The sequence below is a fragment of the Anopheles arabiensis genome, chromosome 2 (assembly GCF_016920715.1).
Source record: "Anopheles arabiensis isolate DONGOLA chromosome 2, AaraD3, whole genome shotgun sequence".
In the NCBI taxonomy this organism is placed as follows: Eukaryota; Metazoa; Arthropoda; class Insecta; order Diptera; family Culicidae; genus Anopheles; species Anopheles arabiensis.
In genome coordinates, this window is record NC_053517.1 from 82,637,399 (window position 1) to 82,664,091 (window position 26,693).

At 44.7% G+C, this 26,693-nt stretch overlaps 2 protein-coding genes across 5 annotated transcripts; one reads left to right on the forward strand and one right to left on the reverse strand.

Moving 5' to 3' along the window:
- The first annotated feature begins 910 nt into the window (after positions 1 to 910).
- On the forward strand, positions 911 to 26,169 carry LOC120893389 (sensory neuron membrane protein 2). 4 transcript variants are annotated; one of them, XM_040295226.1, is made up of 10 exons: positions 911 to 1,073; positions 1,952 to 2,384; positions 14,855 to 15,012; positions 15,100 to 15,247; positions 15,898 to 16,032; positions 17,966 to 18,220; positions 18,296 to 18,525; positions 18,669 to 18,868; positions 25,033 to 25,151; positions 25,260 to 25,637. In XM_040295226.1, the coding sequence occupies exons 2-10, from the start codon at positions 2,274 to 2,276 to the stop codon at positions 25,635 to 25,637; spliced, it is 1,734 nt and encodes a 577-aa protein (XP_040151160.1). In that variant the 5' UTR covers positions 911 to 1,073; positions 1,952 to 2,273. The 4 variants fall into 4 exon arrangements, with proteins under 4 accessions (XP_040151160.1, XP_040151164.1, XP_040151161.1 ...); XM_040295227.1 differs by lacking the exon at positions 911 to 1,073 and adding an exon at positions 1,270 to 1,544; XM_040295230.1 differs by lacking the exon at positions 15,898 to 16,032 and having other exon boundaries at positions 25,260 to 26,169.
- Positions 19,673 to 23,981, reverse strand: LOC120893388. Its single transcript, XM_040295225.1, is given in 2 exon segments — positions 19,673 to 22,575; positions 22,577 to 23,981. Coding segments are annotated over 2 exon segments (2,799 nt in total). The 5' UTR covers positions 23,839 to 23,981; the 3' UTR covers positions 19,673 to 21,038.
- Positions 26,170 to 26,693: the final 524 nt, after the last annotated feature.

Below are 26,693 nucleotides of genomic sequence, written 5' to 3' on the forward strand. Positions count from 1 at the left end.
TCCTTCCTGACACTTTAAATCCATTAAAACACATCGGTACCACTACAAATTGCACCACTATTGGTACATTTACTCTATAATAATTTTGTTTTTTATATTATCATTGTTACAAAGCTTTGCTACAAATGATCATTGCAAATCACCTCTTGCAACGTTTAGACCACCCAAAAAGAGTGTAATTCAAAACAAGAGGATAATCTAGACGAAAGTAAAGAAAGAAAATAAAATAAAGTAAAATCATCAAATTCCAGCTATACGTCATGCAAGAGACGAGAGTCTGAAATTAGCATAACAGTGTGATAGGCGATGATTTCATTGCTATCACCAAACCTAGAGCCTGAAGCGCTGAAGCTTACCGGCACAGTACAACACCTTACTTACGAGTAAAAAGAGAAAGATAAAGGAGGAGAAACATTAGATAATTTCGTTAAGTAAACACAAAAATATCCAAGAGAGTATTTCTCTCTCGCCGTTCACTATCAACTGACAAATCTCGCGTAGCGTTACATTAGTAACAACACAATCATCGTCCCGCCCGGTTTGATTAACAACCTCCTTACCGGTTACAGTGGCACTAAGCCAAACAAAGCACCCATACAAACACACTCAACTGCCCACACAACAGCGGTCGGGTCCGTTCGCCTTGATCGTCGGTTTTAGTCGTCGTCAGCAAGTTCGCTGCTGTTGTTGTTGGTGTTTGGTTTCCTATACTACTTGTTTTGATTTGCGCGGTGAACTAACGCGGCGGCACGCTGCCCGAACACCACAAAACTAACCTCGCCGTTTGCGGGTTTGGAAGGGAGCAGCCGCCGTCACACGCCGAGACCATGATTGAGAAGGAGCCGAACGGTCGGTCGCTTTTTTTTTCCCCGATACCATCCAAAACCTCCGTGTGGCTCTCGGTCGGACGCGGCCTGTCAGTTTCTCAACGGACGCGAACCGCGGCTGACCTAAAACTTTGGCGCTCGTACGCGCGCTCTCCGCTAGTGCAGTGTACACTACCCCCCATACACATACACACAAAAAAACGTGTTTGCTTACAGAGAAGGAGCGACAACCACGCGTTGTACTGTGTAAGTGGTGCCCGGGACGTACTCTAGGGAAGGAAGCACATAGTGGTTGGGTTGCTTTCGAGAGAGCTTTTCGTAGTCTTCATAGTGCAGTACCAGAAGCTTTCCCTGTTTACTACGTATCGACAGTGTATCGGCAACGCATACTAAGATTTGCAATCGCATAGTGTAAGGATGCAAGAGCACGTGTGCGAAATGGTGGCGTCCTCGCTTGGAATTCGCCGCCACACCGTGGAAACGAGGAAATGTGCAAACGAATAATTTAACGCGTGGGGAGCGGTGGCATATAGTGGAAGGAAATTTCCACACAAACACGGTCGGCGTACGGAGTTGGTGTGTTTGTGTGGTGACTTTTATTATTCGATTTGTTTCATCGCTTGCTAACCCGAGTTCGTCGTCTGGCGTCAAGGTCTGATAGAAAGGCAGCGAGAGTGAACCGAGGTGGCAATAAACAGGCACCCCCCGTACAATCAAGTGAGCCGAGAATGTCTGACAAGCAAACTGCATTCGGCTATTTGTTTGTTTAGAATGTTTGTGCGAGGAATGTTTGTGGAGCCCTTCCCGCCAGACGACAATTTGTTGTTACATTTATAGTGCTCTTTTTTGCAAGCAAAAGTCCCCGCTATGAATGTGTCCTTTGAGCGTCACGATTACCTCATTTACTAGGCAAATGCTTGTGAGTGGAGTGATCGTAAAGATTCCATGTGTTTTTTTTTTTTTTTTTTTTTGAGCTATTAGGGTTCGCAGTCCTATCACTCGCCTGACAGTGGTTTGCAGTTGTTTTTACTTTACTATTTTTCCACTTCTCTCCCACTCTCTCTCTCCCTGTTCGCTCCTGCGTCCTGTCTTACAACGTCGATCGCACGTGATCCGCCATACAGTGTTGTGAAAAAAGTACCGTGCAAACACTGGAAGCTGCAGCTCGATGGAGCCAACCGCAACGCCTCAACGAGCCAGTTGTGAGTAGCGAACGGAGGGAGGTGATTCCATCAGCTTGCTGATCTACAAGTAAATCAACAAAAGTCAACGACGCCTTCGCCAGCAGGCGAAGATTATAAGTGATCGAGTGCAGTGTATGTGTGTGTGTGTCGTGATTCGTGATCGTGGTATTGGTCTGTGTGGCGTTTGTGCTCGTGATTGTGCCAGTGCAGTGAACGGTGTCACGGTGCCAACCGCGGCACACACCGCGATCCATCCAAAAAGATGGTGCAATGCACTCTGATCTGGGCCGGCATCGGTGCGATGATGGCCGTATCCGGCGCCCTGCTCGGCTGGGTCGTGTTCCCCCGCGCCGTGCACGAGAAAGTGATTGAGGTAAGCTTTCGAGAGAGCGGGGAGGGAGTTTGGAAATTGTTGGTTGGTTCGTTAGCGATTGCCAGCTGCTAGTAGCCAGGTAGAAGAAAAAGGGAAGTGACAAAGGAACATCAAGGCTAAAACATGAGAGATAGGAGGAAAAAAAGAAAGATTAATGTGCTGGCTTTGGCATTGGCTGGGGATATGTTTTTAATCGGCAGGACTATTTACAGAATACAGATACAGAGGAAGAGTTTTGGAATTTGTTTCTAATATTCTTCTCGATTTAAAAGTGACATCAAAATGTTTCCCCAAAAGAGAAGCCCGATTATCGAACTATGAATACTGATTTCCTGGGATGGCATAGTTTCGTGTTCGTGTATTATGTTTATGGCACGCAAAATCCTGTTCTTTTCATTTGCAAACACTGGCATACTTCCCAAACCACACCTTTGCTGCTAATTTGCATTGGAAAAACTGTTGGTTATATTGAAATTTCTCGACTGAACGGGACGGGGCACTTTTGTAGACATAAATGAAAAAGGAATAAAATTCGCATAAAAATTTTAGACAAGAAGTTAGATTGGTCTATTTTAGATATTTTATGGACCATATTTTTTTACGACGTTGCTTTTAGACTCTACGCACAAAATAACGTCCTAAACCAGGTGGTGATTGCAATAGTTGCTTCAATGTCTTGAAGCAATGTCTTGATTGGAATAATAACAGAAACAAGGTCTAGATAAAGTCGAGAATCAATACGATCTAAAGAAGTTACCGCTAATTATTACCCCTAACTAACCTATTTTACACAGTAAGCCTCCATCGTATCCATTTTTGTGTGCAAAGCAACAATTATTACATCTAGAAGAAATGTTTATAATATTTAAAGTTATTATTCATAGCTTAAAGGTAACATTACAAAAGATGGTTGAACTCATTCATTATTCAGTTTTATATTAGAAAATGCATCATTCATTCAAAATTGGAATAACAATAGTTAGTTATCAACTGCGATTCATTAAATTTATAACTATCCTACATCAGTTGATGAATGGTTTACTACAAAGTTTCAGAAATCAATTAAAACATTAAGCACCTTAGATACCAAAGATATTAAACTTGATGATAAAAAGGCAAACATTGGTGCCTTAGAGGCTAAAATTGAGACACACTTTCAAAAAATTTGTGCGTTAGAGATCCTAGAGGCCAGCAAATGGACGATTTTATGGCAAAATTAAGCGCCAACGACTATGTTTCTTGTTGAGAGGTTCACGGTGTGTAGTGGTGTATAACAGCTTTAGTATATGTAGGCTTTTAAGCATTTTGAACAGGTGAATAAATTATCTTCCTCGATAGCAGTCTGATAGTCGATTGAGAGGGTCTCCAAACTTTTCAGTGATTGGGCCATTGGGTTGTAGGGATAGTTCCACGTTTTAATCTTGTTTGGTAAATAAAATACAAACTAAGAATGTCAAATTTTCGGAACTAGACAGTTTCTACGTTAAAATAATAAAAATATAAAGGAACAAACTCCGGTTTTTGTACAAAATAACTCGAATATGTCTGAATGCTGGCGGCATTATGTCTGCCCATATTGCGTTAGAAAAAAATGGTTTTCATTAGTGATTTTCCATATTATTCTCTCCGTTTGCAATAAATAGCTTGTTCAAATTGTCAATCAGTACCTACCGGGCAGTTTTATTATAACAGGACAAACACTATTAGCGCTTTATCGTATCGTAAGTGCCATGTCCCAACAGAGCGAACGATATTAAGTATGAGATTAGGAACAAAAAAACAAGCACATCAATTCTCTAGGTCATCCGCACTAGTTCTGCCTCACCGGTGTGCCTACGCAAACCGGCGTGTCCAGCCCCGAAACAGGTGGGCACATTACCTTGCCCCAAGCTCCGAGACACGTTCTCGGCTTCCTGCTCCGCTCTGCTCGGTCGGGTGCTCTGCTCGTGTGCATGTGATAAACATCCATCCACCGTTAGAGCGTGTGCACCCTCCACTCGCCCGTTGTGGTTTTTGACCTTGCTCAATTGTATCAGATACACAGCCACGCACATACGGCTTTTCTCCATTTTCACCGCCACCCTGCAGTGCGGCCCTACAGAGTACATTTCCGGTTCGTACGTGAGCTTTTGCGGTTTGCATGGTGACGTTCAGTTTGGTTCGTTTTTTTCCCTCCTCTCCGCTTGATAACATCATCTGCCCTCTGTGGATTTGACTTTTGGAAAAATGTATGCCACGGTTCATTAATATCGGCTCGAAACGGTCATTAATAAGCGACCATTCCGGGCTAGGGGGGACCGAAAATGATATGCTCACCGACCTTATTCCATGGTGGCGTTTATGCGGGTCGACCGCGTGTTGCGAAGATTCCACCATCATCGTACCGATCACGATCGATCCATGCCTCTTTCGGGACGGTCTCTTCATTGCCTAGTACCTGCAAACGTTTACATAACGCGTCCGTGTCCCTAAAAAAACCGCTCAAACAGGCGAAGAAGAATTGGTCCACGCGGCATCAGATGCGAGAAGAAACGTCTAAAATATCATCGTGATATTTCAGTTTAGCATCATCATCGTCGTCATCAACTACGTCAAGTCACTTTACACTAAATGAAGTCTAGCCTCCCCCCCAAAAAAAAGGCTCGATAAGCTACCCAGGTTGCGCATCGAAGTGGCATGACTGCCTAAAACAAGTCTCCAGGCTTTTTTTTTGTTTGCTGTTCCTTTCCACTACTCGTCCACGGAAACCTCTTGAAGATTTACGCTTTCAAATGGAGAGGAGATCTCCAAAAAGCTCTTCTGCTTCTGCTGGCTTTGTGAGTTGGCATCAACGTGCGGACGCGCGTTGCGCAATGGTTGGCGCACGGTCAATATTCAATTATTACCAGGACAGCTGCACAGACACTGCGAATCAAATCTGCAATCGAACCATCGAATCAAGTGACGGTGTGCTGTAAAACCGGGGTAGCTAAATTGTATACGCTCGAATTCATATAACAGCGCAAGGAAGTGATGCGGTTTTGTAGTGTGAGGTGTGGGTTTTTGTTTTTTTTTGCAAGCACCGTAACTGATTGCGAATATCTTAGGAGTGAGATGAAGGGCAAAGGAATGGTATTAGCTAAATAAATGTAGCTCTTGACGTAATGAGCTTTACAACAGACGCAGAGATTATGTGTAGAAATAAAACCCTTAAAAAATTGAAGTATACTCAAAATAAAATAATAAAAATATAAATTTGGTACCATATAAGATTGTAAATTATTCAATAGCAAGTTTATCTCGTCAGTAGCTTGAAAATAATTTTGGGATACTAAGATACTAATTGAGGATAGTGTCAACTTCCTCTAAGCTAAAACAAATGTCTTTCAAACATGTTAATTTTAGAGGCATTTTTGTGATTACAAATATTTTAGAAGAGAGAAAGAGAGGGAGAGAGTAAGAGAGAGAGAGAGAGAGAGAGAGAGAGAGAGAGAGAGAGAGAGATCACATAAAGTTTTCGTTAGCATTGTTTATCTTTCTACTTATTCTAGGATGTGCCATAAGAGCCATAAGTGTACCAATTTTACTCCGATACCGATTTTACTCCTCTAAAAATAAGTATTGAGTAACATTTTAAGAGTCTATAAGTTTTCTTGAAGCCTGTAATGTGTAGAACAAGAGAGTTTTTTTTATTTTGACTTAGTGTTTATCGAAATAATAGAAAATATCGATTAAACATTGTTTCTCAAGTTATCAATTATAGCTCAATATTTACTATCGCTGAATTGAATATTTATTATAGCTGAATATTATCGTGAATATTTACACCATTAAAATCAATTTGTGACAATGGTTTAACTCAAATCAAGTAATAATAAGTACTTTGCCAGTAAATAAATCAATGGACACCATGAAATTAGTAAAAACAACAGTTTCAAATCTCCGTTTTGTAACACTAGTTGTATTGATATCCACGCTCAATTAATCACACCATTGATGGGGCTAATCCTTCTCAAATGTTAGGGTCTTTTTTTTTTCTTTTTTTGTTAACGAAGAGTGAGCATATTCCATCCCCCTCTCCGACTCACCCAACTCGGCCGGTACGCTTGTGGTGCGTATTACTTCATGCGGCATCAAATGTTAGGGTCTTATTCTACTGATAATACCGTTTTTTGAACACACTTCATACTTCTTGACAATCCTTCATATTTCTTCACTTGGAAACTATATCCAAGCCAGTTCGTGCTGAAAAGACGAGACATAGAGGAGCGCAAATCAGGGTAGTCTGTTTGAATTGGTTTAAATGAAGAATCGTAGCCATTGCTCAACTATCTTGAAGATACTTCTGGCCAATTATGCCTTAATTATCGTTCAAGGATAAATGTTGATGTGAAGTTGTTAAAAAACTAATATTTTGCACCAAAATGATGATTTTGAGATAAAATTTTGGTTAGGTGCTTGAAAATCGCAAATATCCTACAGTGCTGCTCTTAGCAAAACGGTAAGAGATACCAAACATCTTGGCAAAACATTTTAAAAGGGTGAAATTTAATAAACGGAAGTGACCAGCATGGAACTGATGAAGCACAGATGTTTTCAAATCATCATATTTGAAATAAAAAATATATCAATTGTTTATTAATACGAATAGACTGTTATAGAGCAAAACTAATGTTCGTTATAATTGGTGCTATAGACATAATTAGTACACTTATCACACTTTTATTTGTTTTTAAGTAGTTAAAGAATATAACGACTAATATTTATTTATTTACTTTAAATGTTTGACGGTATATTTTGAGGAACTTAGTTTGATAACTTTTTTGTTTCTTAAGAAAAAGAGGCTTTAATTATTATTATTATTAACATGCACGTTTAATTTAAACATAAACTTTCATTGCCTTCATTGATTTTGCTTATAAAAATTCGGCAATACTTGGAACGATATTACCAATTCAAGATTCCAAAGCTGTAACTGTCAAATTAAAAATAACTGAAGTATTCCCAACTTAAATTTGAACTTGACAATCTTTGCCGAACATTGCAGACATATTAAACATGTCTTTTAGCTGTGAGAATAGTTGTCTTCTTTTCCCCCTTTCGACCACACATCATCGCATGAAGACAAACTACTTCTCGATCGTTATTTACCCAAACTATTTCAAATATTCCCAATCGGTAATATTTACACTGCTTGCTTGCACACTCCCGTACCACTCGACTGCTGTGGCCAGGTGTTAACTGGAAATTATTAACTACTCAAACACCAGCCCTCCCAACTCTCGCGTGAGAGCAGATGTACTCCCCGGGAACAGTTCAAACACATTTTCCTGTTGCGTAAAATGGGGATTTTGTACGATATGATCTGTGTAATACGTAGAGAGTGGGTATGCCGATACCCACCAACCCGTTCACGCAATTGTCATCTATGGCAGTAATTTATTCCCACTGCCTTCTCCCGTTCTTTTATTTGCACTCCCCGTATTGACGTCAGTGGAAGCGTTCTGTGTGTGGTTTAGTGTTTCTAATCATTGCCAAACCTTTAACCTCCACCTCGAACTTGCAGCCTCAATCAATCGGGTGTGATTCGGTGCGGCCTGGACAGGAAGAAATGGTGTCCTTACTTCCGAACGCGGTGCATTGTACAGGGTCAGGGTTGGGGAGAACTTAATTATCGTGGCAATAATTACATCTGCCGTCGTTCCGTTCCCTTTAAGTCACGCCCCAAGCTTCGCGGTACGAATGAGTAATAGTGGGATGATCTTTGACAGTGTGTTAGCTTGAAAACCAAACACATAGCACAGCCCAACGATCACTTCAAGGCGCCTTGTGTACATTGTTTAGGTTTCCTATTTCCGTAAAGCACACTTACACCGAAAAAACGGAGAAAACATAGGTTTGCTGTGTAGGTAAAAGAACAATTTAAGCGTCACCGAACCATACGGTTGACAAGCACAATTCATTATTTCCCCTTTTTTCTTACCTCCACGTAAGAAAGATGAGTAAGCTTTACAGCGAGACAAAAACAATGCTTCGATTGATTCAACGCTCAAGCCGACGTTGTGCTGACGTTTGTTGTGTGAAGTTCAAGATCGCTTCCGATCGGTAGGGGAGAGAGATGCGGATAATCTTTTGCAATGCAGATTACCTCCTACGCCGGGGAAAAAAAAACCTCCCCCGAGCCAGTTCAAGATCATGACCCGTTTGTTTGCCTTCATTTTGTCTAGAATCGCTCGCAGTCTGTATTTGCACTGGTAAGAAAATGTGACACTAACCGCTCAAGGTATGTGGTACAGACACGGCAGCAGCAGCAGCAGCAGTGGTTGTGTGTGATGTGACTCGTGCAGTGTCTTAAAGTGCACTAATAAATGACACTAATTAAAACGCGCTAAACCTCTGCTTGTGAGCACGTGCGACCTCGTAACTGCAGCCTTCTGCTGGTCGGGGATATTATTAGGGCTGGAGAACGGAGTGGTTTTTAATCTTTTTTCTATTTTCAGCGAAAATATTTCCGTGTATATCAACATCGTTTGATAGTGTGTTGGGTTTGATGGAGCGCAAAGAGACAAATTAAGGAACTGTTGAAGATTTTTTAAAAGTTTAGCCATTACCTAGCCTAGCCTAATAAGTTTACCTTTTTTCAACTTTTCCTCAAGGGATTGCTACGACCTAGAAACTCTCCTGATCGATCATTAATCTGCCCCCATTCGCTACTAGCCCCTTTGATCATGATCGATGAATATTGCTCTCCATTCATATAGCTTCTCTCATCACACCAAACTTTTAAAAACCTGATCACCACCTCCAAAATTTAGCTCACGAGGCCGCATCTTTTTTCACATTTACTCAAATCGTACATTCACCTCACGGCGGCGGCACACCTCACTTCGCACAATGTAGCACTTACAAAAAGGGTACATTTTCTCCAGCCACTAAACAAACCGCACCACTCATAATTTGCACGGCAAACGTCCCGGATGGTTGCTGGCGCTTTCTGCGCTTGCTCGTCTATCGTACGAGCATTGGGAGGCTTTCCTGTTTGCTTTGGGAGCGGTCATTCCCTCTATTTTTACTCCCATCCTCGGCTCGAACAAAGGTGTACCCTTGATCATGCCTACACCTCGGCTCCGGAGGCAGATCAACATATGGGCTATCGTTGGAGCAACCGGAGAAGCAATAGTAAAACAGATCGATTAAGTTGATTGCTGCCGGAATTGCAATAGCGAGAATGAAGTAATGCGGATATCCAGACGGTGTGATGTGGCTTTTGTGTGAAGTGATTTATCTTTTTTCTTACGGTTGAGGCGGATTTTATGGTAATTACGGTGGTTGATTAGAGCGGGAAGATACAGCAGGTGTTTTTATGTAATTGGTTTGATTGGTATGCATTATTTGAATTTGAATTTTATTGCATTATTATATAATACATATTTTGCAGTTTCAAGTATGCTAGAATTGCTTCAAAAAAGACTTTCTAACGGATAATTTAAAACATGCTGCAAAATTTTAACAAAAGACTTCAATGCCAATAAATTGATAATAAGACACGAACCCCCGTTCAATTTGCTTCAGTCTTTCTATTTAACAACATAAATCAAACAGCTCAATATTATATCAATTGTTTACACCTTTTTGTGTACGATCAATATTACACACTTCAACGTTCCCTTCCACTCCTTCCACAATCACACCTGCACACTGTGTGCAGACGAAGAGGAAAAAACAGAAAGGAAAAGTTGTTCCTACAATTACGCACGTGCGCACAGCATTTGCATGATCGTGAAAACGCAACAAAAAAAACCTGTCCATAAACATTGGCGGAATGTCGTTGTGATTTGAGCGCTGGTTGGTTTTGGTGCTTGGTAATAAAAATTGAAAGTACGCAATATCTTGATAGGCTGGCAGGGCACCGAAACCGTACGCCGGACATGTTGCATAACTTCATATTAATGTGCCAGATCGAGCATAATGTCAAGCTTGCTTACGCTTAGATCGCATAGACCTCCCACATTAGCAGGATCTTGTTCAAGCTAGATCGGAAAGATCACCATGGTTTCTTCCCTACTTGAGACACTATTCTGAAGAATGTTGCAACGTTTCTCAATAAACGATTTGTTTGTCTTTCAGCTTGAAAAGCCACGAACACGTCCTATAAATTAACATCTTGCAAAGCTCGATTGCACTAGCCATTGCTTCGAAACTTCGCTTGCTGCTTGATATCATTGTGTACGATCTTTGGTAGGTTAAGCGACACGATCATCATCATCAGCAGCAGCATTGCTAGACAACGCTGAAAGGTATGGCGCGTAACACAGTCCTGTGAATGCGATTGTTGCCGTTTCTTGCAGTTTTATTTCTCATCCCAGCTGACCCCAAGCTGGGCTGGTGGGCGGCAAACGTTTCTCATTGTGGCGTTTTTTTACCTTCTCCTCCAAGCAGTACAAATCGTCACAATTGACTATTAAAATATCATTTGCATCCGTTTTGTACATTGTTTTTTTTTCTTTCCTCTCGAAACAATTCCCCTTGAAAAGCATCAGAAACCTGTCGAAGAATGTTTTTTCGAGTGAATCAAGAAAGATTTATTACGCCGATTTTCCAAGTGTACATTAAATGTTGTCGCTTTAAACCCTTCCGACACGGGCGTCCATTATTGTGTCCCTTTGATGGGCTTGTAAAATCGGAGTAAAACTTCAACCGCGCAACTGTAAAAAGTGCTGAGCTTGCCGTGCATTGCACGACCTAGCCCGGATTGATGTGTTATTTTTCCCTCCCAAAAGCGTCCGGTTGCCGGCGGTAGGTCAATTGTTTTCCTACCGCAAAACAAACTTGCTGCTGTGGTTTTTTTCCTACTCCGCCTCCTTCTACAGCCAAAGCACTAATTCGCTGGCACCTTGTCGCACTTGCCCAAGCCGCATAAAACGGCACCGCAAACGATCGATGCGCGGCCGGGACGTGCGTTATTGGAACGGACCACCGATCGAACGCGGGCCTGAACGCGCGCTACATACGCCTTCCCGCGCAACCTTGACCGTTTTCACCAACGCTGCATATCAAACGGTGGTTTCGTGTGTTGCTCGAATGTGTGTTTTGTTCTTGCCCAATGCGATGCGTAGGCGCACGGCTCAATCACGGCTTACACGCGCTGAAAAGTCCGAAATCAAATGTACCTACACCGCCGACGACTGTCAAGGCGAATTCGGTGACGCTTTGGGGCGGCAATGGCTCTGCTTAATGCTCGTTTGTTGCATTTGCCGCGTGCCTCTATGGTGGGTTCGACGCGGGTTTAAAACTGATCACCATCATTTTCGTTAATAGATTGTCTTTTGTTGTGTATGGTTTGCCCGGGAGGACGATTTGATACTAAGCACCTGGGTTAATTGAGCACTTTGAAAGCGTACCTTTGCACGTTCAATATTGTCAAATTTGAATACAAACGAAAAATCATGCAGCTTTTGTTGGCTTTATTCAATTATCAGCTGCCAAATTCACGCTGATAGGGGGCTGGGATGCTTTCTCGTTTATGCTGAGCTGGATTTTTCTAGCATTGTGTGTGATCATCGTCATCATCATTTCGTATGCTAAAAAGGTAAACAGGTTTGACCACCCACTCGAAGGTTTGGTCGTTCCTTGTTTTTTTCTTTTTTGGGTGGAGCACGATCGAACAAGATGATCACTCCAAGCTATGCTTTATATGCAAATCAATGAAGAAAAGAAAGGCATAATAAATCTAACACCAATATTGGGACACTTTCTTTGCGTGTGTTGAGCTGGAATACTGGAGTTTAAAGCATATTAATATCATTTTCTTTGTTGTAAACCTCAACAATGAATATATACATACGGTTTAGTACGGAATGGACTCATTCGTGAGAACTTGTGTGGTAGCGATATGACTCACCGTAATTGTTCACTGAGAATGTTAGTATTTTTCCCACATCAATTACGGTTAATATATTTCCTCGAATCGATCGAAACGATCTGTAATGTGTTCTGGGAAATTGAGAAGGAGGATATTGTTTTAAAACATCATACTTATGGAAAATTTTGTTGCGTAAACACACTTCGCTAAGGCTGTATCCGTTCGTGCACGATCTAGCAAGGACGGAATGCGGATAGGATTGTTCGGGTTAAGTAAGCTGTTCGTTGTATAATACACTCTGCTCTTGTTTCAGCAATTTGATACCATCGCAAACGGAACACATTTCCTGTGACACTTTTTTCCGCTTCGATGCACCTGTGCCGTTGCTTGATTGATTGATTGAATATTTAGTGTTAGCTTTTTGGTCACGCATTATATGATAGCTTTATAACCGGCGACAAAAAGGACAAAGCCGCAAAGAAAACAACCTGTTCGAACCACTAACCGATGCCCGATGGTACAACTTTCAACCGATCCGGTGAGAGAAGAAAATGCAAAACTTTCTAACACGCCGGACGTGTAGCAAACACCTCCGGGAGGTTCCTCCATTTAGCAAAAATAGGAGTTTACTGTACGACTGCTACTGCGGCCTGTCGCCCTGTCTAAGCCTCCTGGCTGTCTCACCACACCACGCCACCTGGACGGCTTAATTCCGGGAGCAGCAAATTGTTTCCCTTTCGTCACAATGTCGTTGCACTTATCCGGTTCACCCCGGATGACGAAGGGAAAAGTGGTCAATTTTCACGCCACCAGCAGACGGCAGACTTTCCTTCGGGTGAGCGCTTCAAACGCTACCACGGTTCGAACTCTCACTCGCGGCTGCAATTAGTGCCGATCGGTGTTTGCTGTGGCGGACTCGATCGAACGAGACGAATCGTCGCTGCGGTTGGAGTTTGAAGATGTTGTAAGGGAATGGGAGAAATTCGATAGAATTGCACAATACGTTGAGTGTTTCCTCAACTTCAAACAAGTAAAGGGCGGTAATCAAATGCGCTGGCTTTAAACACAGTGAAGTCGCTTGCAATTCATCACTGGTCGGAAGCTTCCATTCTCAACTCCACTGTGCCCGTTTTATTTTGGCGTGACCCACTTTTCTCAACATCCCGAGAATCGAAAGTTGTTTCTTTTTTTTCGAAGCTTGGAAAGGACCATTTCCTCCGTCCTTCAAAATGCAGTTCGAGTTGCATTCGAAAGCGAGGTTGAGTTGTCTGTGAATTCTCTTAACTATCGCCAAAAAAAGGGAAAGTAATGTGCTTTATGATGTCTCTGGTTTCAACTGTCGACAAATGTGATTGAAGTTTGGATTAGATTGTTTTATATCGATTGTGTTATACTGTTTCAATATTAAAAATAAATAAATGATCGTATAGACTAATTATATTTGATGTGTTTGAACTTTTAGCTTCATAAACCAATTACAGTCCCTCTCATTAAGGACTTATCAAACTAACCATCGTTTGAAAGATAACAGAGAAGCAATCTTCCTCATAACGGAAAACAAACAAACTGGCCTTAATTATCTCGCGTGTTTCATGGAATCAACCAGACGCCTATACATTCCCAAAAACCCACTCCTATCGCTACGGATAACAATCGTATCCTTGTTGTAAGTGTTTCTGTTAATAAATTATTCAATCAGTTCATGAACCGAACGTGACGGAAATATTGTCGATAAACGCATTCATTGAGTTGAAACACGCCCCAGCATTCAGGCCCTAACGATAACCAGTAGCCCTGTAAAACTAAAACGCCTGAAGGTAGGCAATCCGATTAACATCATGCATACATACAGTAGCCTACAGAATGAATGCGAGACACAAACGATAAATCATTGCGTGTGTGTTTATGTTTCAAAATGGATTTAATTGTTTATCGATACAGCGTGTTTATAGGATTTGCTGGGGATTTCAAGACTTTGCTAAGGCTTTTTACTGTTTTTTTTTTAATTTTCCTCAAAACATTTCTTCGTTTAATTTATTATTAGTCTTATGTTGGTAGACAAATATACTTGTCAGAACATTAACATATTCCATTTTATCAGAATATACACTAAAAATATACAAACGAGGTAATAACTTCCATACTTAGAACTTACTATTGCTCGTTACTATTGCTCCACTTTATTAAACATGCATCACGCTCGACTACCAGATCAGATGCTTGCGACTGATAACTCCCACGTACTAGGATGACTTCCGTCACGCAATGTGACAGCAAAACACAGGTCAAAGCGGGAAAACTATTCTCTTCCGATTCGATTCGGACGTGAAGCAATCATTCCATTCGAGCGTAATCGTGAAAGTAAGCAATCAAACCGATGTACGCAATCATCTGCCCGCGATGACGCGGCACTGATAACGAGCGGCGAGGGAAAGCTCTTTTAATTGGCCACTGGCACGAACTAGCGGTGACATTTTCCTTTTATTCTCCCATCGCTCTCGAAAACGCGGTCAGGGTTGCGATAGAATGAAGACGTCGATTAGGGCGGCCAAGGACGGTCGAATATCCTTGGCCCCGAATAACACACTTTCTTACACTTTCTCACACACACCTTGCTTTCCTTTTGCAGGCCACAGAGCTACGGCAGGGCACGGATCAATACAAGCGCTGGGAGGCGTTGCCCCAGCCGCTAGACTTTAAGGTGTACATATTCAACGTCACCAACCCGTACGAGGTGATGCAGGGCCGGCGCCCAAAAGTGGTCGAGGTGGGACCGTACGTTTACTTGTAAGTAGTGCAAACCAAGCGTTCATTTTTTGGGGGGATGTTGAATAGTTGTGCGATTTGCGTAACAAAAACTGTAACATTTTGCAGCCAATACCGACAAAAGGATAATGTACGGTTTAGCAGGGATCGTTCGAAGGTCCATTTCAGCCAGCAGCAGATGTACGTGTTCGATGCAGAATCGTCCTATCCGCTGACGGAGAACGACGAACTGACGGTGTTGAATATGCACATGAACGTAAGTAGGGGAACGGGCAAGCTGTTTACTATACCGTCCTATTGCCTTGCAATGGAAGATTCCCACCGCTGAGAAAAGCGTTCCAGAAGCGTTCTCTTCATAGGAACCAGCTTACATATTGTACAGTTTTTATTTACACAAAATACTAACTTAAACCTCCACAAACATATTAAAACAAACTCACTGAACACACACACAAAACACATCCTGACACCTGAATTAATCCACAACAACCTGATGCTAATCCTCAATCCTTGTTATCCCCTGCAAAAAAACTCGTTACACTCGTACACTTTGTGAACTGCATGCGATCATACTGTGCGCATAAGCATAAATGGTATGCAAACACCTCAAATGCACCTTTTTCAAAACCCAACGAAATAATTGGACGAATTCGTACATGTTAAGCAGAAGTAAAAAGGATCTTTTACCAGTTTTCGCTTCATTTCATGTTGCTATGTTTTGTTTTCATTTCGTACCATTTCTTTGGTTTAATTCCATGTACTTTTATTACTATTTTTTATTATCTATTCTAAGCTACTCTTTTCTACTTTTCCCTCGTTTTTCCCTCCTTGTTGTTCTCGTTCTTCTCGCCCTATTTTCCACCCTGTCCACTCTTCTGAACTCTGTGTCTTTCTTCTTGTTTTCAGAGCATTTTACAAATAATCGATAACCAAGCAAAGGAAACGATCACCAATTTTCGATCGGACGTGAATAATACACTCGAAAAAATTCCCGTCGTTAGAGTCATTAAACGGATCATCGAGCGCACCACGCCGATCCAAGTAAATGGTTTTCATTTATTCATTTCGTTACGATCCGCGCTGTCGCTGTGGCGCTCGCTTTAGCTTACGTGCATTTTTTCCTTCCTTCTGCTCCTTCCTCGATGTGTTTCATTTCATACGCTGATCATACTATCTGCATCTCCACCAACCTATGTTATTGTCGCTCATACCGTATCATGATGAGATTTTGTTAGTCTTTAACCACGTTCGCTGGGTTGTTGGCGTTGATCATCGTTCGTTCCGCATGTATTGTCATTAATATTGCGCGTGCATAAATTTAGCACCCACTGTAGCCGGGATAGGCGTTTGTTTGAAGGGTTGTTTTGCAGTTAGGCTAGGCTCACGGGATAGCACTGTAACACGTCCTTGAGCCGGCGGTGTGCTATCCAGTTTGGCTCTTGGCAGTGGCAGTCCTTTCCAGCTCAACTCTGTGCTGCTTCTGTGTAGTCTTTTGTGTGTATTTTGACCTTCCCATACTACCATTTGGCAAATGTTCTGCTGCTGTGTTTGTATTTTGGTTGTCTGTGTGCGTGTGTCTGTGTGGCTTCCTGATTTTTGTGTGCATAATCCATCAAAAAGCGGGATTCGGGTGGCGGAATCTAATCGGTGTTCGGTGGCTCTGGTGCTCCTTTCACCTACCCTCCCTTCCATCGGTATTTCTTGTAGTCGATCTTCTAGTCTCCTTACCCACACCATCATCCTTTCCACGCTGCCTGTAAGCCTCATGCCCGCAAACTCATTCGCAAACTCATCCATCTCCGACGCCACGAACGCCGATCCGATCAGATTTCAAACACAAAACGCCACCGTGCACAAGACACGACGCGACAGAACCATCACCATCACTACGAAACTACGAACATGCATCCAAGGGTAGTGTAGGGGTTTTGTTTTTACAATCATTTTTCATCATTTTAAAACACAAACACAACGATGACGCTGTCTCACGTCCGCTCAGTGTCCACTGAAGCGCGGCGAGCACACTTTAATCAATCTTTAAAACAAACAAAAAGCCTCTCGAACGCTCCAATACGCTTCAGACGACTTGTTGGTGCGTTGCGCAGTGGGCTCAGCCGGAAACTTAGCATCACCGAAGCAAACGGTCGCATCGGCATCGTTCTTGAACTTGGGGGTTCGTCACTTACAACTGCTCACCGGGCGTTGAAGTCTTTTGTGTGGTATTTTCAACACGACGCGTAGAATTTGCAAACGCGCCCCCTGTCGGTAACTTATAATCCTCACTTTCTAATCCCTCGTTTGACCTAGATTCGATTGCATCTCGGTACGGACCTGCTCGTTTGCGCTCCTTTGCGTCGGGCACACCGCGACACCTCAGGTTCGTCATGACATTCACCAGTGTACGAGTCAAATCGTTTGCCATGTATCCTCACCCTCCTCAATCCACCAACAACACAACCGCACACCACTCCATCTCCTTCCTAGAAGGTCCGTTTTTGACTAACTCTTACTAACGAAAATTTAACGAAACTAATCAAGTTGATTAAGTACTTTTTTGTCCATTTACTAACCTCCAAGTGACTAACACACTAAAACCGAACGTTTCCCAATACTATTCCCCGTGTGTAAGATCACTTTCATCCGGCACGCATGACATGCCTCATGTGTCACCATCCACTCTCACCCATTCTCATTCGATTCGTTCGCTCGTGTACTCGTTTCTTTCCTCCCGTTCATCTCATTTATTCGGTAATTTTGTTTTTATTCACTTCTTTGTCTCCTGCTCACCCATATTGACATGTCCGTTACGCGCGGGCACGGACAAATTGCATTGCATTCGATCCGGCCACTGCAACACGCCCACACTCGTACGTCCGTTGCAAAAAAACAAAAACATGATTTTGCTTGGTTCAAATTGCTCTACGAAATGTGTGCCAATACTCGCCGCCCTCGCCGACACTTTCACCGTGTGCAGTCGATACTGCAAATTGCCGAAGATGAAACGTACGACAGCTTGCGGCTGATCAATGTCGAGCTGAACCGTATCTTTGGCCGGCCGGACACGATGTTCCTGCGGACGACGCCGAAACAGTTCCTGTTCGATGGTGTGCCGTTCTGCGTGAACGTGATCGGCATCGCGAAGGCAATCTGCAAGGAGATCGAGAAGCGCAACACCAAAACGATTCGCACCATGCCGGACGGGAGCTTGCGGTTTTCCTTCTTCAGCCATGTAGGTGGCGGCGACGGTTTGTGGAACAGTTTTGTGGATATTTAACACTTAAAATGGGTTGTGTTTGTTTTGCAGAAAAACATGACGGACGATGGCATGTTCACGATCAACACGGGCATTAAGGATCCGTCCAGGACGCAAATGATTGAGCTGTGGAACGGCCGAACGACGCTCGATGTGTGGAACAATCGGAGCAGCGGGCTGTCCTCGTCCTGCAACAAGATACACGGAACGGACGGTTCGGGCTATCCACCGTTCCGAAACGGGGTGGAAAGGATGACAATCTTTAGCACGGATATCTGCCGGTAAGGCTAGAAAATGTACACTAAATTGCATAAATTTAGGCGTTGTAGGAAAAAAAATTCGAATAAACGCCTAAATGTATGCAATTCTAGTTCAAAAGATCCTTTTTTAACATTAAAAATGTATTTCCTCGTTGAAATTGCAGCACAGTAGACATTAAACTGACAGGCTCATCTTCGTACGAGGGCATCCCAGCGCTGCGGTACGAGATTGACAATAACTTCCTGCACGAAATAGGACCCGAATACGGTAACGACTGTTACTGCGTCAACAAGATCCCGAAGTCGATCGTTAAAAGCAACGGCTGCCTGTACAAGGGTGCACTGGACCTGTCCAACTGTTTCGGTGAGTCGAGTTTGTCGCCTTCTTACAACCGGTAGAACATGTTTTATCTTTTGAAAAAGGGGAAACGGCTGCTGTTAAATATGATTATTGCAGTGCAATCTGGTTAATTTTCCACTCGATCGCTCGTGTTAAGTGTTGTTTCGTTTTACGCTTGATTGTTCGATACAAAAAAGGGGAACGTTTTTGCAGCCAGAACGCCATTCATGCCATTATTGCGCCACTCAACGCATGAGGCGTTGGAAGATGAAATATAGTTATTGACTTAATTGAGGCGGCTATCGGCACTATCTCGTGCGCCCCATTGATGCGCTGTAAACAATCAAAGACTTAAAACCTGCTCAAATCAAATCGGCTTTCCTTATCCACCGGTGTGTAGTACAACTACGTCAGATCTCAATCACACAAAGCATCGAACACGATAACAAACTAATTTACAACAGCTTCCCTAGTGCCTGCCAATCCCTCTGATCGGTGGGTGTGAGAACACTTTGCACACGTTCACTGCCCCTACGGTTCTAACGGCTCGTGCGTGGTGCCATTTAAAGTTATGCGTACCTGAAAAACCTGCGGAACAGGTTAAATAAGTTCCACGCTGCTACTGCTATTTTTACCTTTGAAAGGGTGTTTCCAGTTTTTTTCTAGATGCATTCTCAATTTATTTGTGTGATAAAAACAGGCTTAGTCACGTACCTTCCCCCATGAGAAGGGGATGTTTTATGGGGCTCTAACTTTTGCAAACAATCAGTCAATATAGATAACGCAACCGGCTGAGTATGCCGATAACGTTCGCCACCTTTATGTTCGTTTTTTTTTCTTTTTGCAACAAATTATGTCGTATCGCGATCGCGTTACATCGATCGTAAGATCACCGATAGCAGCGCCTTCAACGGGTCGGACTGATTGAACTTTGGCTTTACGATATTTTTCCCACACATGCGCCTTTATAATGCGCCATTCAAACGCGCACCGGCACACCGGCTATGACCGATCGTTTGGCTGATTGTTTGTCTGGCTCAAGGTGTGTAAACATTTGCTCAGCAGGGGAAAGAACTCTCGTAAAACCTCACCAAATGTCAAACTGGTGACGGTGGAGCTGTGATTCAAGAATAATTCTTCGGTTTATCAATGCCTGCACATGACCGTATGCCACCAAATACTGCCCAACGATTTAAGATAATGATTTACGATCTTAAGGGGTCATCCATAAATTACGTAAAATAACAAAATAATAATTTAGTGTTCCTCGTTCAAAAAAACTATGTTTTTCATGCTCTTTCACGACTAGTTGAGCAAAATGAATCGCTGAAGATAATGGCCATCTATAAATTACGTAACTGTTAGGCTCCATGCCTCTTTTAACCCCCTCGATTCCATTTTGGTTTGATAATTTGGAAAATGGTACGTCCAAAAAATACCCCGTTTTTTATATGTTATAATTTTTAACTGTTTATATGTTGGAAACATCGTTTAAAACTATTATTTACGTTTCACAGCTTCATAGTTAATTTAAAAATATACACATGACTACACTTTATCAAGGAAGCAACGAATTGACGTTTGCTGATACTTTTCCAGGCTTAAAGAGTTTTTGCTGTTTTGCATGAAGTTTTTGCATAATTTCACCTGCATACAAAATTAAATTGATGGAACATATTGTTTTGTATTATGCCAAAAGGGCCTAAAACCCTCTACGCCCTCTCACTTATGCGCGTTACGTAATGTATGGATAGTCTCCCATAATAAGATTAAAATCTTGTGCTCTAACGTCATCAAACCAACATTTGGTCCCTATTTATGGGGAATTTCCTGTCGCATCATGTACGAAACCAGCGATGAGTGATCTTCTACCGAGCCGGCAGGTGTCAACTTATGCAAATCAACCCCCTTCGCCCAAAAGCATAAAGAACGGAACTGGTACGAATTGTTGTCTGCTGCGTAGCCTGTAATCAAAAACCCATCTCCTTTTTTGGCGTGATTCATTCGTGGGATTTATTTCTTTGCTGCAAGTGATCTTTTTTTTTCTCCCGCTAAATGTCACAAACTGGTTTGATTGTATAGAAAGCAACAAATAAAAACGAGCGGAGATTTATTTATCTTTTTAAAAGGTGCTACCGAACAGACGCATTTAGAGTCTACTTTGGGAAGATCGTTTTAAACGCCCCGTTTGCGTTTAACCGGCCTGAAACCAGCGATTAAAGTCACTAAACCTTGCAGTGGTCACGACCGGTGGCAGTGTGGTGGCGGCGGTGGACAGCGTTGACGAGCTTTCGGTGGCAGTGCTTTCGGTTGCCCGCAGCCGGGAAGCGAACGGTTTGAACGTGTACACCGGCGCGGCGGTGCTGACGGCGGGACGGCGGCCGAAGTTGTTCAGATAGAACTCGTACAGGCTTGTGGTTGAAGGGGGCACCGTCGTCGAGACGGTGGATGGGCGGCTTGTTTTTACTGTCTGGCGTTGTGTAGACCTTACCTTGGTGGTGGTGGTGGCTGTGATGGTGGTCGTGCGAGGTACCGTACTCCAGCGCGGCAACTTTGTCGTACTTGTCCGTGACCTTGTCGTGCGCGATCGCGTGGTGGTTGGCATTGTCGTGATCGCTGCCGTTGTCGTCGTCGTCGTATCGTCGGGATCTTCGAAGCAACCGTCAATGTACCGGTCCGCTCGTCCCTTGCAGTACGGCCGGTACACGGCCCAAGCGTTGAACCCATCGCCCGACAGCCTCGTGTGCTCCTCGTAGATCGTCTTCATGCACTCCACGTCATCCGCCAGATCGTTATCCTCCAGATCGGCACAGGACAGCCCGCAGACCCATCCCTTCCCGGGGGGCGAGCACCAGTAGATGTCGCTGATCTGAAACAGCCCGTGGTCCTCACTGCCGTCCGCGTTCAGCCGCCCGATCGCCGACACATTGTAGCTCGACTCCCGGTGCGCTATGCAAACCCACGTGGCGATCTGGTCGTACGGCAGCCCGTGCCGATAGTACAGCTCCCGTGCCAGCTCACACCTCTCGTACACCTTGCCGCGGGGGAAATTCTTCGGCGGCGCGATCGGCCGCCTCGTGGTCGGTGGTGTGGGAACGATCGCATTTTCACCCTCCTCGAAGCACCCCTCGATCATGGTGTCGCTTTTCCCCCGGCAGTACGGTTGATACACTGCCCAGGCGTTGTAACCATCGCCGGAAATGCGCGCATGCTCCTCGAAGATGAACTGCATGCAGCCAAGATCGTCGCTGAGGTCGGCGTCCCGCAGCTGGGCGCAGCTGATGCCACAAACCCAACCGCGACCGGGCGGCGAGCACCAGTACTCGTCGCTCAGCTGAAACATACCGTGGTACTGCACACCGTTCGGGCCGTACCCGAGCGCGGAACTGTTGAAGTTCGATTGATACTTGGCGATGCACACCCAGATTGCGGTTTGCTCCAGGGAAAGACCCTGTCGGTGAAGCTCTTGGGCTAGTTCGCAGCGTTCAAACACTTTGCCAGGGGACGTGCGTGTCTGGGGCACTCTCGTTGGTGCTGTGATGGCAGGTCGTGGGACCGTCACTGGATGGGCAATGTCCACCTCTTCTCCAAAGCAACCACGAACGAACGTATTCACCGCATCACGCTGACAGTAGGGCTTGTACACTGACCAGGCATTAAACCCGTCCCCAGACAGTCTCTGATGCTCTTCGTAGATCGTCTTTACGCATTGCACATCGTCACTGATGTCAGAACGCATCGCAACTCACTCCACAAGCCCACCCATTGCCCGGTGGAGAGCACCAATAGATATCACTGATCTGAAACAGCCCATGATCGCCACTTCCATCCGCATTGAGACGCCCCTCTGCGGATGTATTGAACCGACTCTCGTGGTAAGCAATGCACACCCACGTACCAACCTGCTCCTTCGGCAGGTGGAACTTGTGCAGCAAATCATTCGCCAGCTCACAGCGATCGTACACCTTGCCAACCTCCGCCAAACTCTTCTTCGGGACGGTCGGAATGGTCGTTGGAGCAACAATCCCGGGCCTTGGTTTATTCTGCGTCGTTGGATGCGTTTCCCCTTCGAAGCAGTTGTGCACGAAGCTTGCTTCCCGTCCCTCGCAGTACGGTCGGTACACGGTCCAGGCGTGAAAGCCATTGCCCGAAATGCGCTGATGCTCGTCGTAGATCGTCCTAACGCACCGCACATCATCAGCAATGTCATCGTCCCTCATGGCGGCACAAGTAACGCGACACGCTTTGCCCGGCCGATGGTCATCCTGCGAGCACCAGTAGATGTCACTGATCTGAAACAGCCCATGATCGCCACTTCCGTCCGCATTGAGACGCCCCTCTGCGGATGTATTGAACCGACTCTCGTGGTACGCAATGCACACCCAGGTTGCGATCTGCTCCATCGGCATTCGATGTCGATCGCGTAGCTCCATCGCCAGCTCGCACCGTTCGTACACCTTCCCGACCGTCGCCTGCACAAGGTTCGCTTTTTTTGCCTTCGCACGCTTGCGCTTAAAGTACTCCTGCACCCGCACGACCTCCTCATCGATACAGTCCTCGAACGGGATCTTCCGAACCCCGCGGCATGCCGTCGCGTGGATCGGCCACGCAGCGAAACCATCGCCCAGCTCCCGCACGTAAGCCGCATGGACCTTCAGCATACACTCAATGTCATCGTCCAGCTCGTCATCGAGCAGCAGGTTGCACGTCGCCAGCCCGCAGATCGAACCGTACCGGGCGCAAGCGTACCGGTCGATGAGCTGGAACAGCCCGTAATAGCCACTGCCGCCGTAATGTTTGAACCGCGCGTTCACGGCCGACCCGTTGTACGACGCACCCTGCTCGGCGATGCACAGCCAATCGGCGATCTGCTCTTCCGGGACGTGCTTGAGCGCTAGCTCGCGGGCCACTTCACAGCGCGTCCAGTGGCGCACGCTGCCCGCCGCGATGCTCACGATCACGCTCAGCACGACGATCAGGACGTGCGGCATCATATCCTAGCGGGGGCCGTTACTTTATGCACAGCATCACAAACACAGAGACACGCCAGGCACACACACACAAACCAGACAGACACTCCGGAGACGCAGTCAATCGCGGTTAGTTGCGCAGCATAAACTAACTCTCGCTGCGGCAACGAACGCGCCGGGAAGCTTGCGCATCGACTGTTTTTGCTGAGCGCATCTGCCGCTCTCGTGCTCGTTGCCTGATCGCTCGATGCTCACGGAGAGCCGACACTTTAAGACGGCGCTTTACGCAAGGGACGGTGCCGAGCTGGGTGTCTCTTTCCACAAGTCACTGAGATGAAGATCGAGTCCGCATGACGCCTGTGAGCTTTCGATTAGTGCGCTATTTTTGGCAGCTTTGCACAGCGTCGGAAGATCGTTCTGTCGTGAGTCGCGAATCTAACATATGATCGTTTGCTAGCGCCGTTCTCCTTCTCCTCAGGCGGTTCTTTAAATAGCAGTCACGACTTCTACCATTGACTCGTCGCGGTGTATTATGCTGAACCCTAACGGGTTTATAGGCGTCATTAGTAACACTTCGTTATCGTGCGATCGTCGCGTCATCGATTAATAGGAGTTAATTAAGATGAGCCTAGCCGGGTTTCTGCTCTATTGATGGGAATCAGTTTGATCTCTGGCCATGTTGCGGATGGATAAGGTGGAACTACACTCATATCAGACGGGTGATCTTATCGGACAGGCCAATGGTCGAATAGTACACGCGCCGGCTCTTGTAAAGCACGGACGCGGTTCGATTCCTATAAGAAGCGTACTCCCGAAGGAGAATGATTTAGCGGAAAATATTAATCCTAAAGTTACCCAACACATTGAGGTCAACAAGTGACTACGAAGATGTCATTTATGGTCATATAAAAAGAAGAAGAAGAAGAAGAAGAAGAAGAAGAAAACGCATAAAACCTTCGCTTTCGCCATCATCAGTTCCTACTTCCTCAATATTGCGCCTGTAAGATTGATGTCTCGTAAGCCAAATCGTTTCGTTTGCGCGCCTACCCTTTAGAATCAATGCAAATGGCGTCACATCTTGTCTTCTTCCCGTCCCTGTCCCCAGTCTCTCCATCTCGATAAAGGCTGGCTTTGATTGACTCAATCAATAGACATATAAAACCGTGAGTGATTAATTGACTGTTAATTTTTTACGACTTTTGCTTTCGTCCCTGCTAGATGCACCGGTCGTTCTAACGCTTCCCCATATGCTGGGTGTTGCCGAGGAGTACACCGCACTGATTGACGGTATGGACCCTGAGCCGGAGCGGCATCAGATCTTCGTAGACGTAGAACCGGTAAGTAGAACCGAGGCCTGTGTGTGTCGCTAACAAACAACTAAACCCATCTGTTGCCATACTTTACGGCTAAACGATTCCTTTTGTATATTTATACCATTTATTCAGTACACCGGGACACCGCTGAACGGTGGCAAAAGGGTGCAGTTCAACATGTTCCTGCGGCGGATCGATGCGATCAAGCTGACCGACCGGTTGCAGCCGACCCTGTTTCCGGTGATCTGGATCGACGAAGGTATCGCGCTGAACGAGGACATGGTGAAGCTGATCGACGACAGTCTGATGAAGGTGCTCAGCCTGCTGGACGTGGTGCAGTGGGTGCTGATCGGTGTGGGGCTACTGCTGGCCGTCCTAATGCCAACGGTGTACTTCGTGAAACGGTGCCGGGGCGAGGGTAGCCGAACGGTTAGCCCGGCCGTTACGGCCACCACCAGTGCGGCCAGCCTGTCGACGGTGGCGGGCGTTACGGGAGATCGAAGCAAATGACGCACGTCGCTTACTATGCTAAGTCTGGACTGATGAATCTAGCAGCGGCAGCCGCAGTTTTGGTAGCGGTGCCGCGGTCGGCAGCGATCAACATATTAAAAAACAAAAGGTGCCAATGAGATAGGTGTTAGGTGCACCTGTGTGTATGTGTGTGTATGAATGTATGTATGTAGAAACACATCCCTAGGATCTACGAGAATGCGACGAATGCGTGTGACATGAATGTTTGAGCAAGGGATTTTGGTACGAGCAAAAAATCATACGCTTCCTGGCCCAACGACCGCTAACAAAACTCAAGAGCCTGAAACTCCGATGCCGTCCATTAATCGTACGGGATTTCTGGGTTGTGAGTTGGTCGTTTTTAAGGTAACGATCGAGTTTTACAAATAGCTACCAAACCGACCGATTGTACTTGCTTTCTTCTATATTTCGTTACTGTTGTTCTTGTAATGAATGTGATTTATCGTAAGAACGTTATAGTAAGCAGGAAATAAAAAATAAAACCATATTTTTCAATAAAAATGCAAAAAACATAACCAAATGTGCTGTATTTTATTAAATGCCTATATTATTTTAATAGCCAAGTTCACCAAGATGTCTGTCAAGATCAACGAGGTTTGTATATCACACTTTGGGTACTTCTGAAGTCTTCTCGATTGGATCAGTTTGTGGAGCCAATAACAGTCGTCGTCATCGTAGCCCTAAGTTACGATCGTTAAAAAATAGTAGAACTCCTCTACCAGCTTGTAGATGTCCTCATCACATCCCAGACATGCCCCAGTATAGTCCGAATGTTCACAAGTCAGATACTAAGGCTTTGTTACATTTATTAGAACCCATTACCTAGCTGATGTGCACACATTGGAACATTTTACATTTTCTTCCCATGATGGAAATGTCGTCAAAATTTATGAGGTCGTGACCATACCAGGCTTGTGCGTAACATCTTCTAGGGCGGTATAACAGAATCGAAAGATTCCTTATGCCATCTTACATTGAGCTTCAGTTAGACACATTGTTCGAAACTCTCAACATTACTTTTTGTAGTGATGGAAA

Excerpts from the sequence above, each read along its gene's own strand:
- LOC120893389 (XM_040295226.1), top strand. The coding sequence starts at position 2,274 with ATGGTGCAATGCACTCTGATCTGGGCCGGCATCGGTGCGATGATGGCC. Across the intron at positions 18,221-18,295 it reads GGTTTTCCTTCTTCAGCCAT|AAAAACATGACGGACGATGG; the intron begins GTAGGTGGCGGC and ends TTTGTTTTGCAG. Across the intron at positions 25,152-25,259 it reads TCTTCGTAGACGTAGAACCG|TACACCGGGACACCGCTGAA; the intron begins GTAAGTAGAACC and ends CCATTTATTCAG.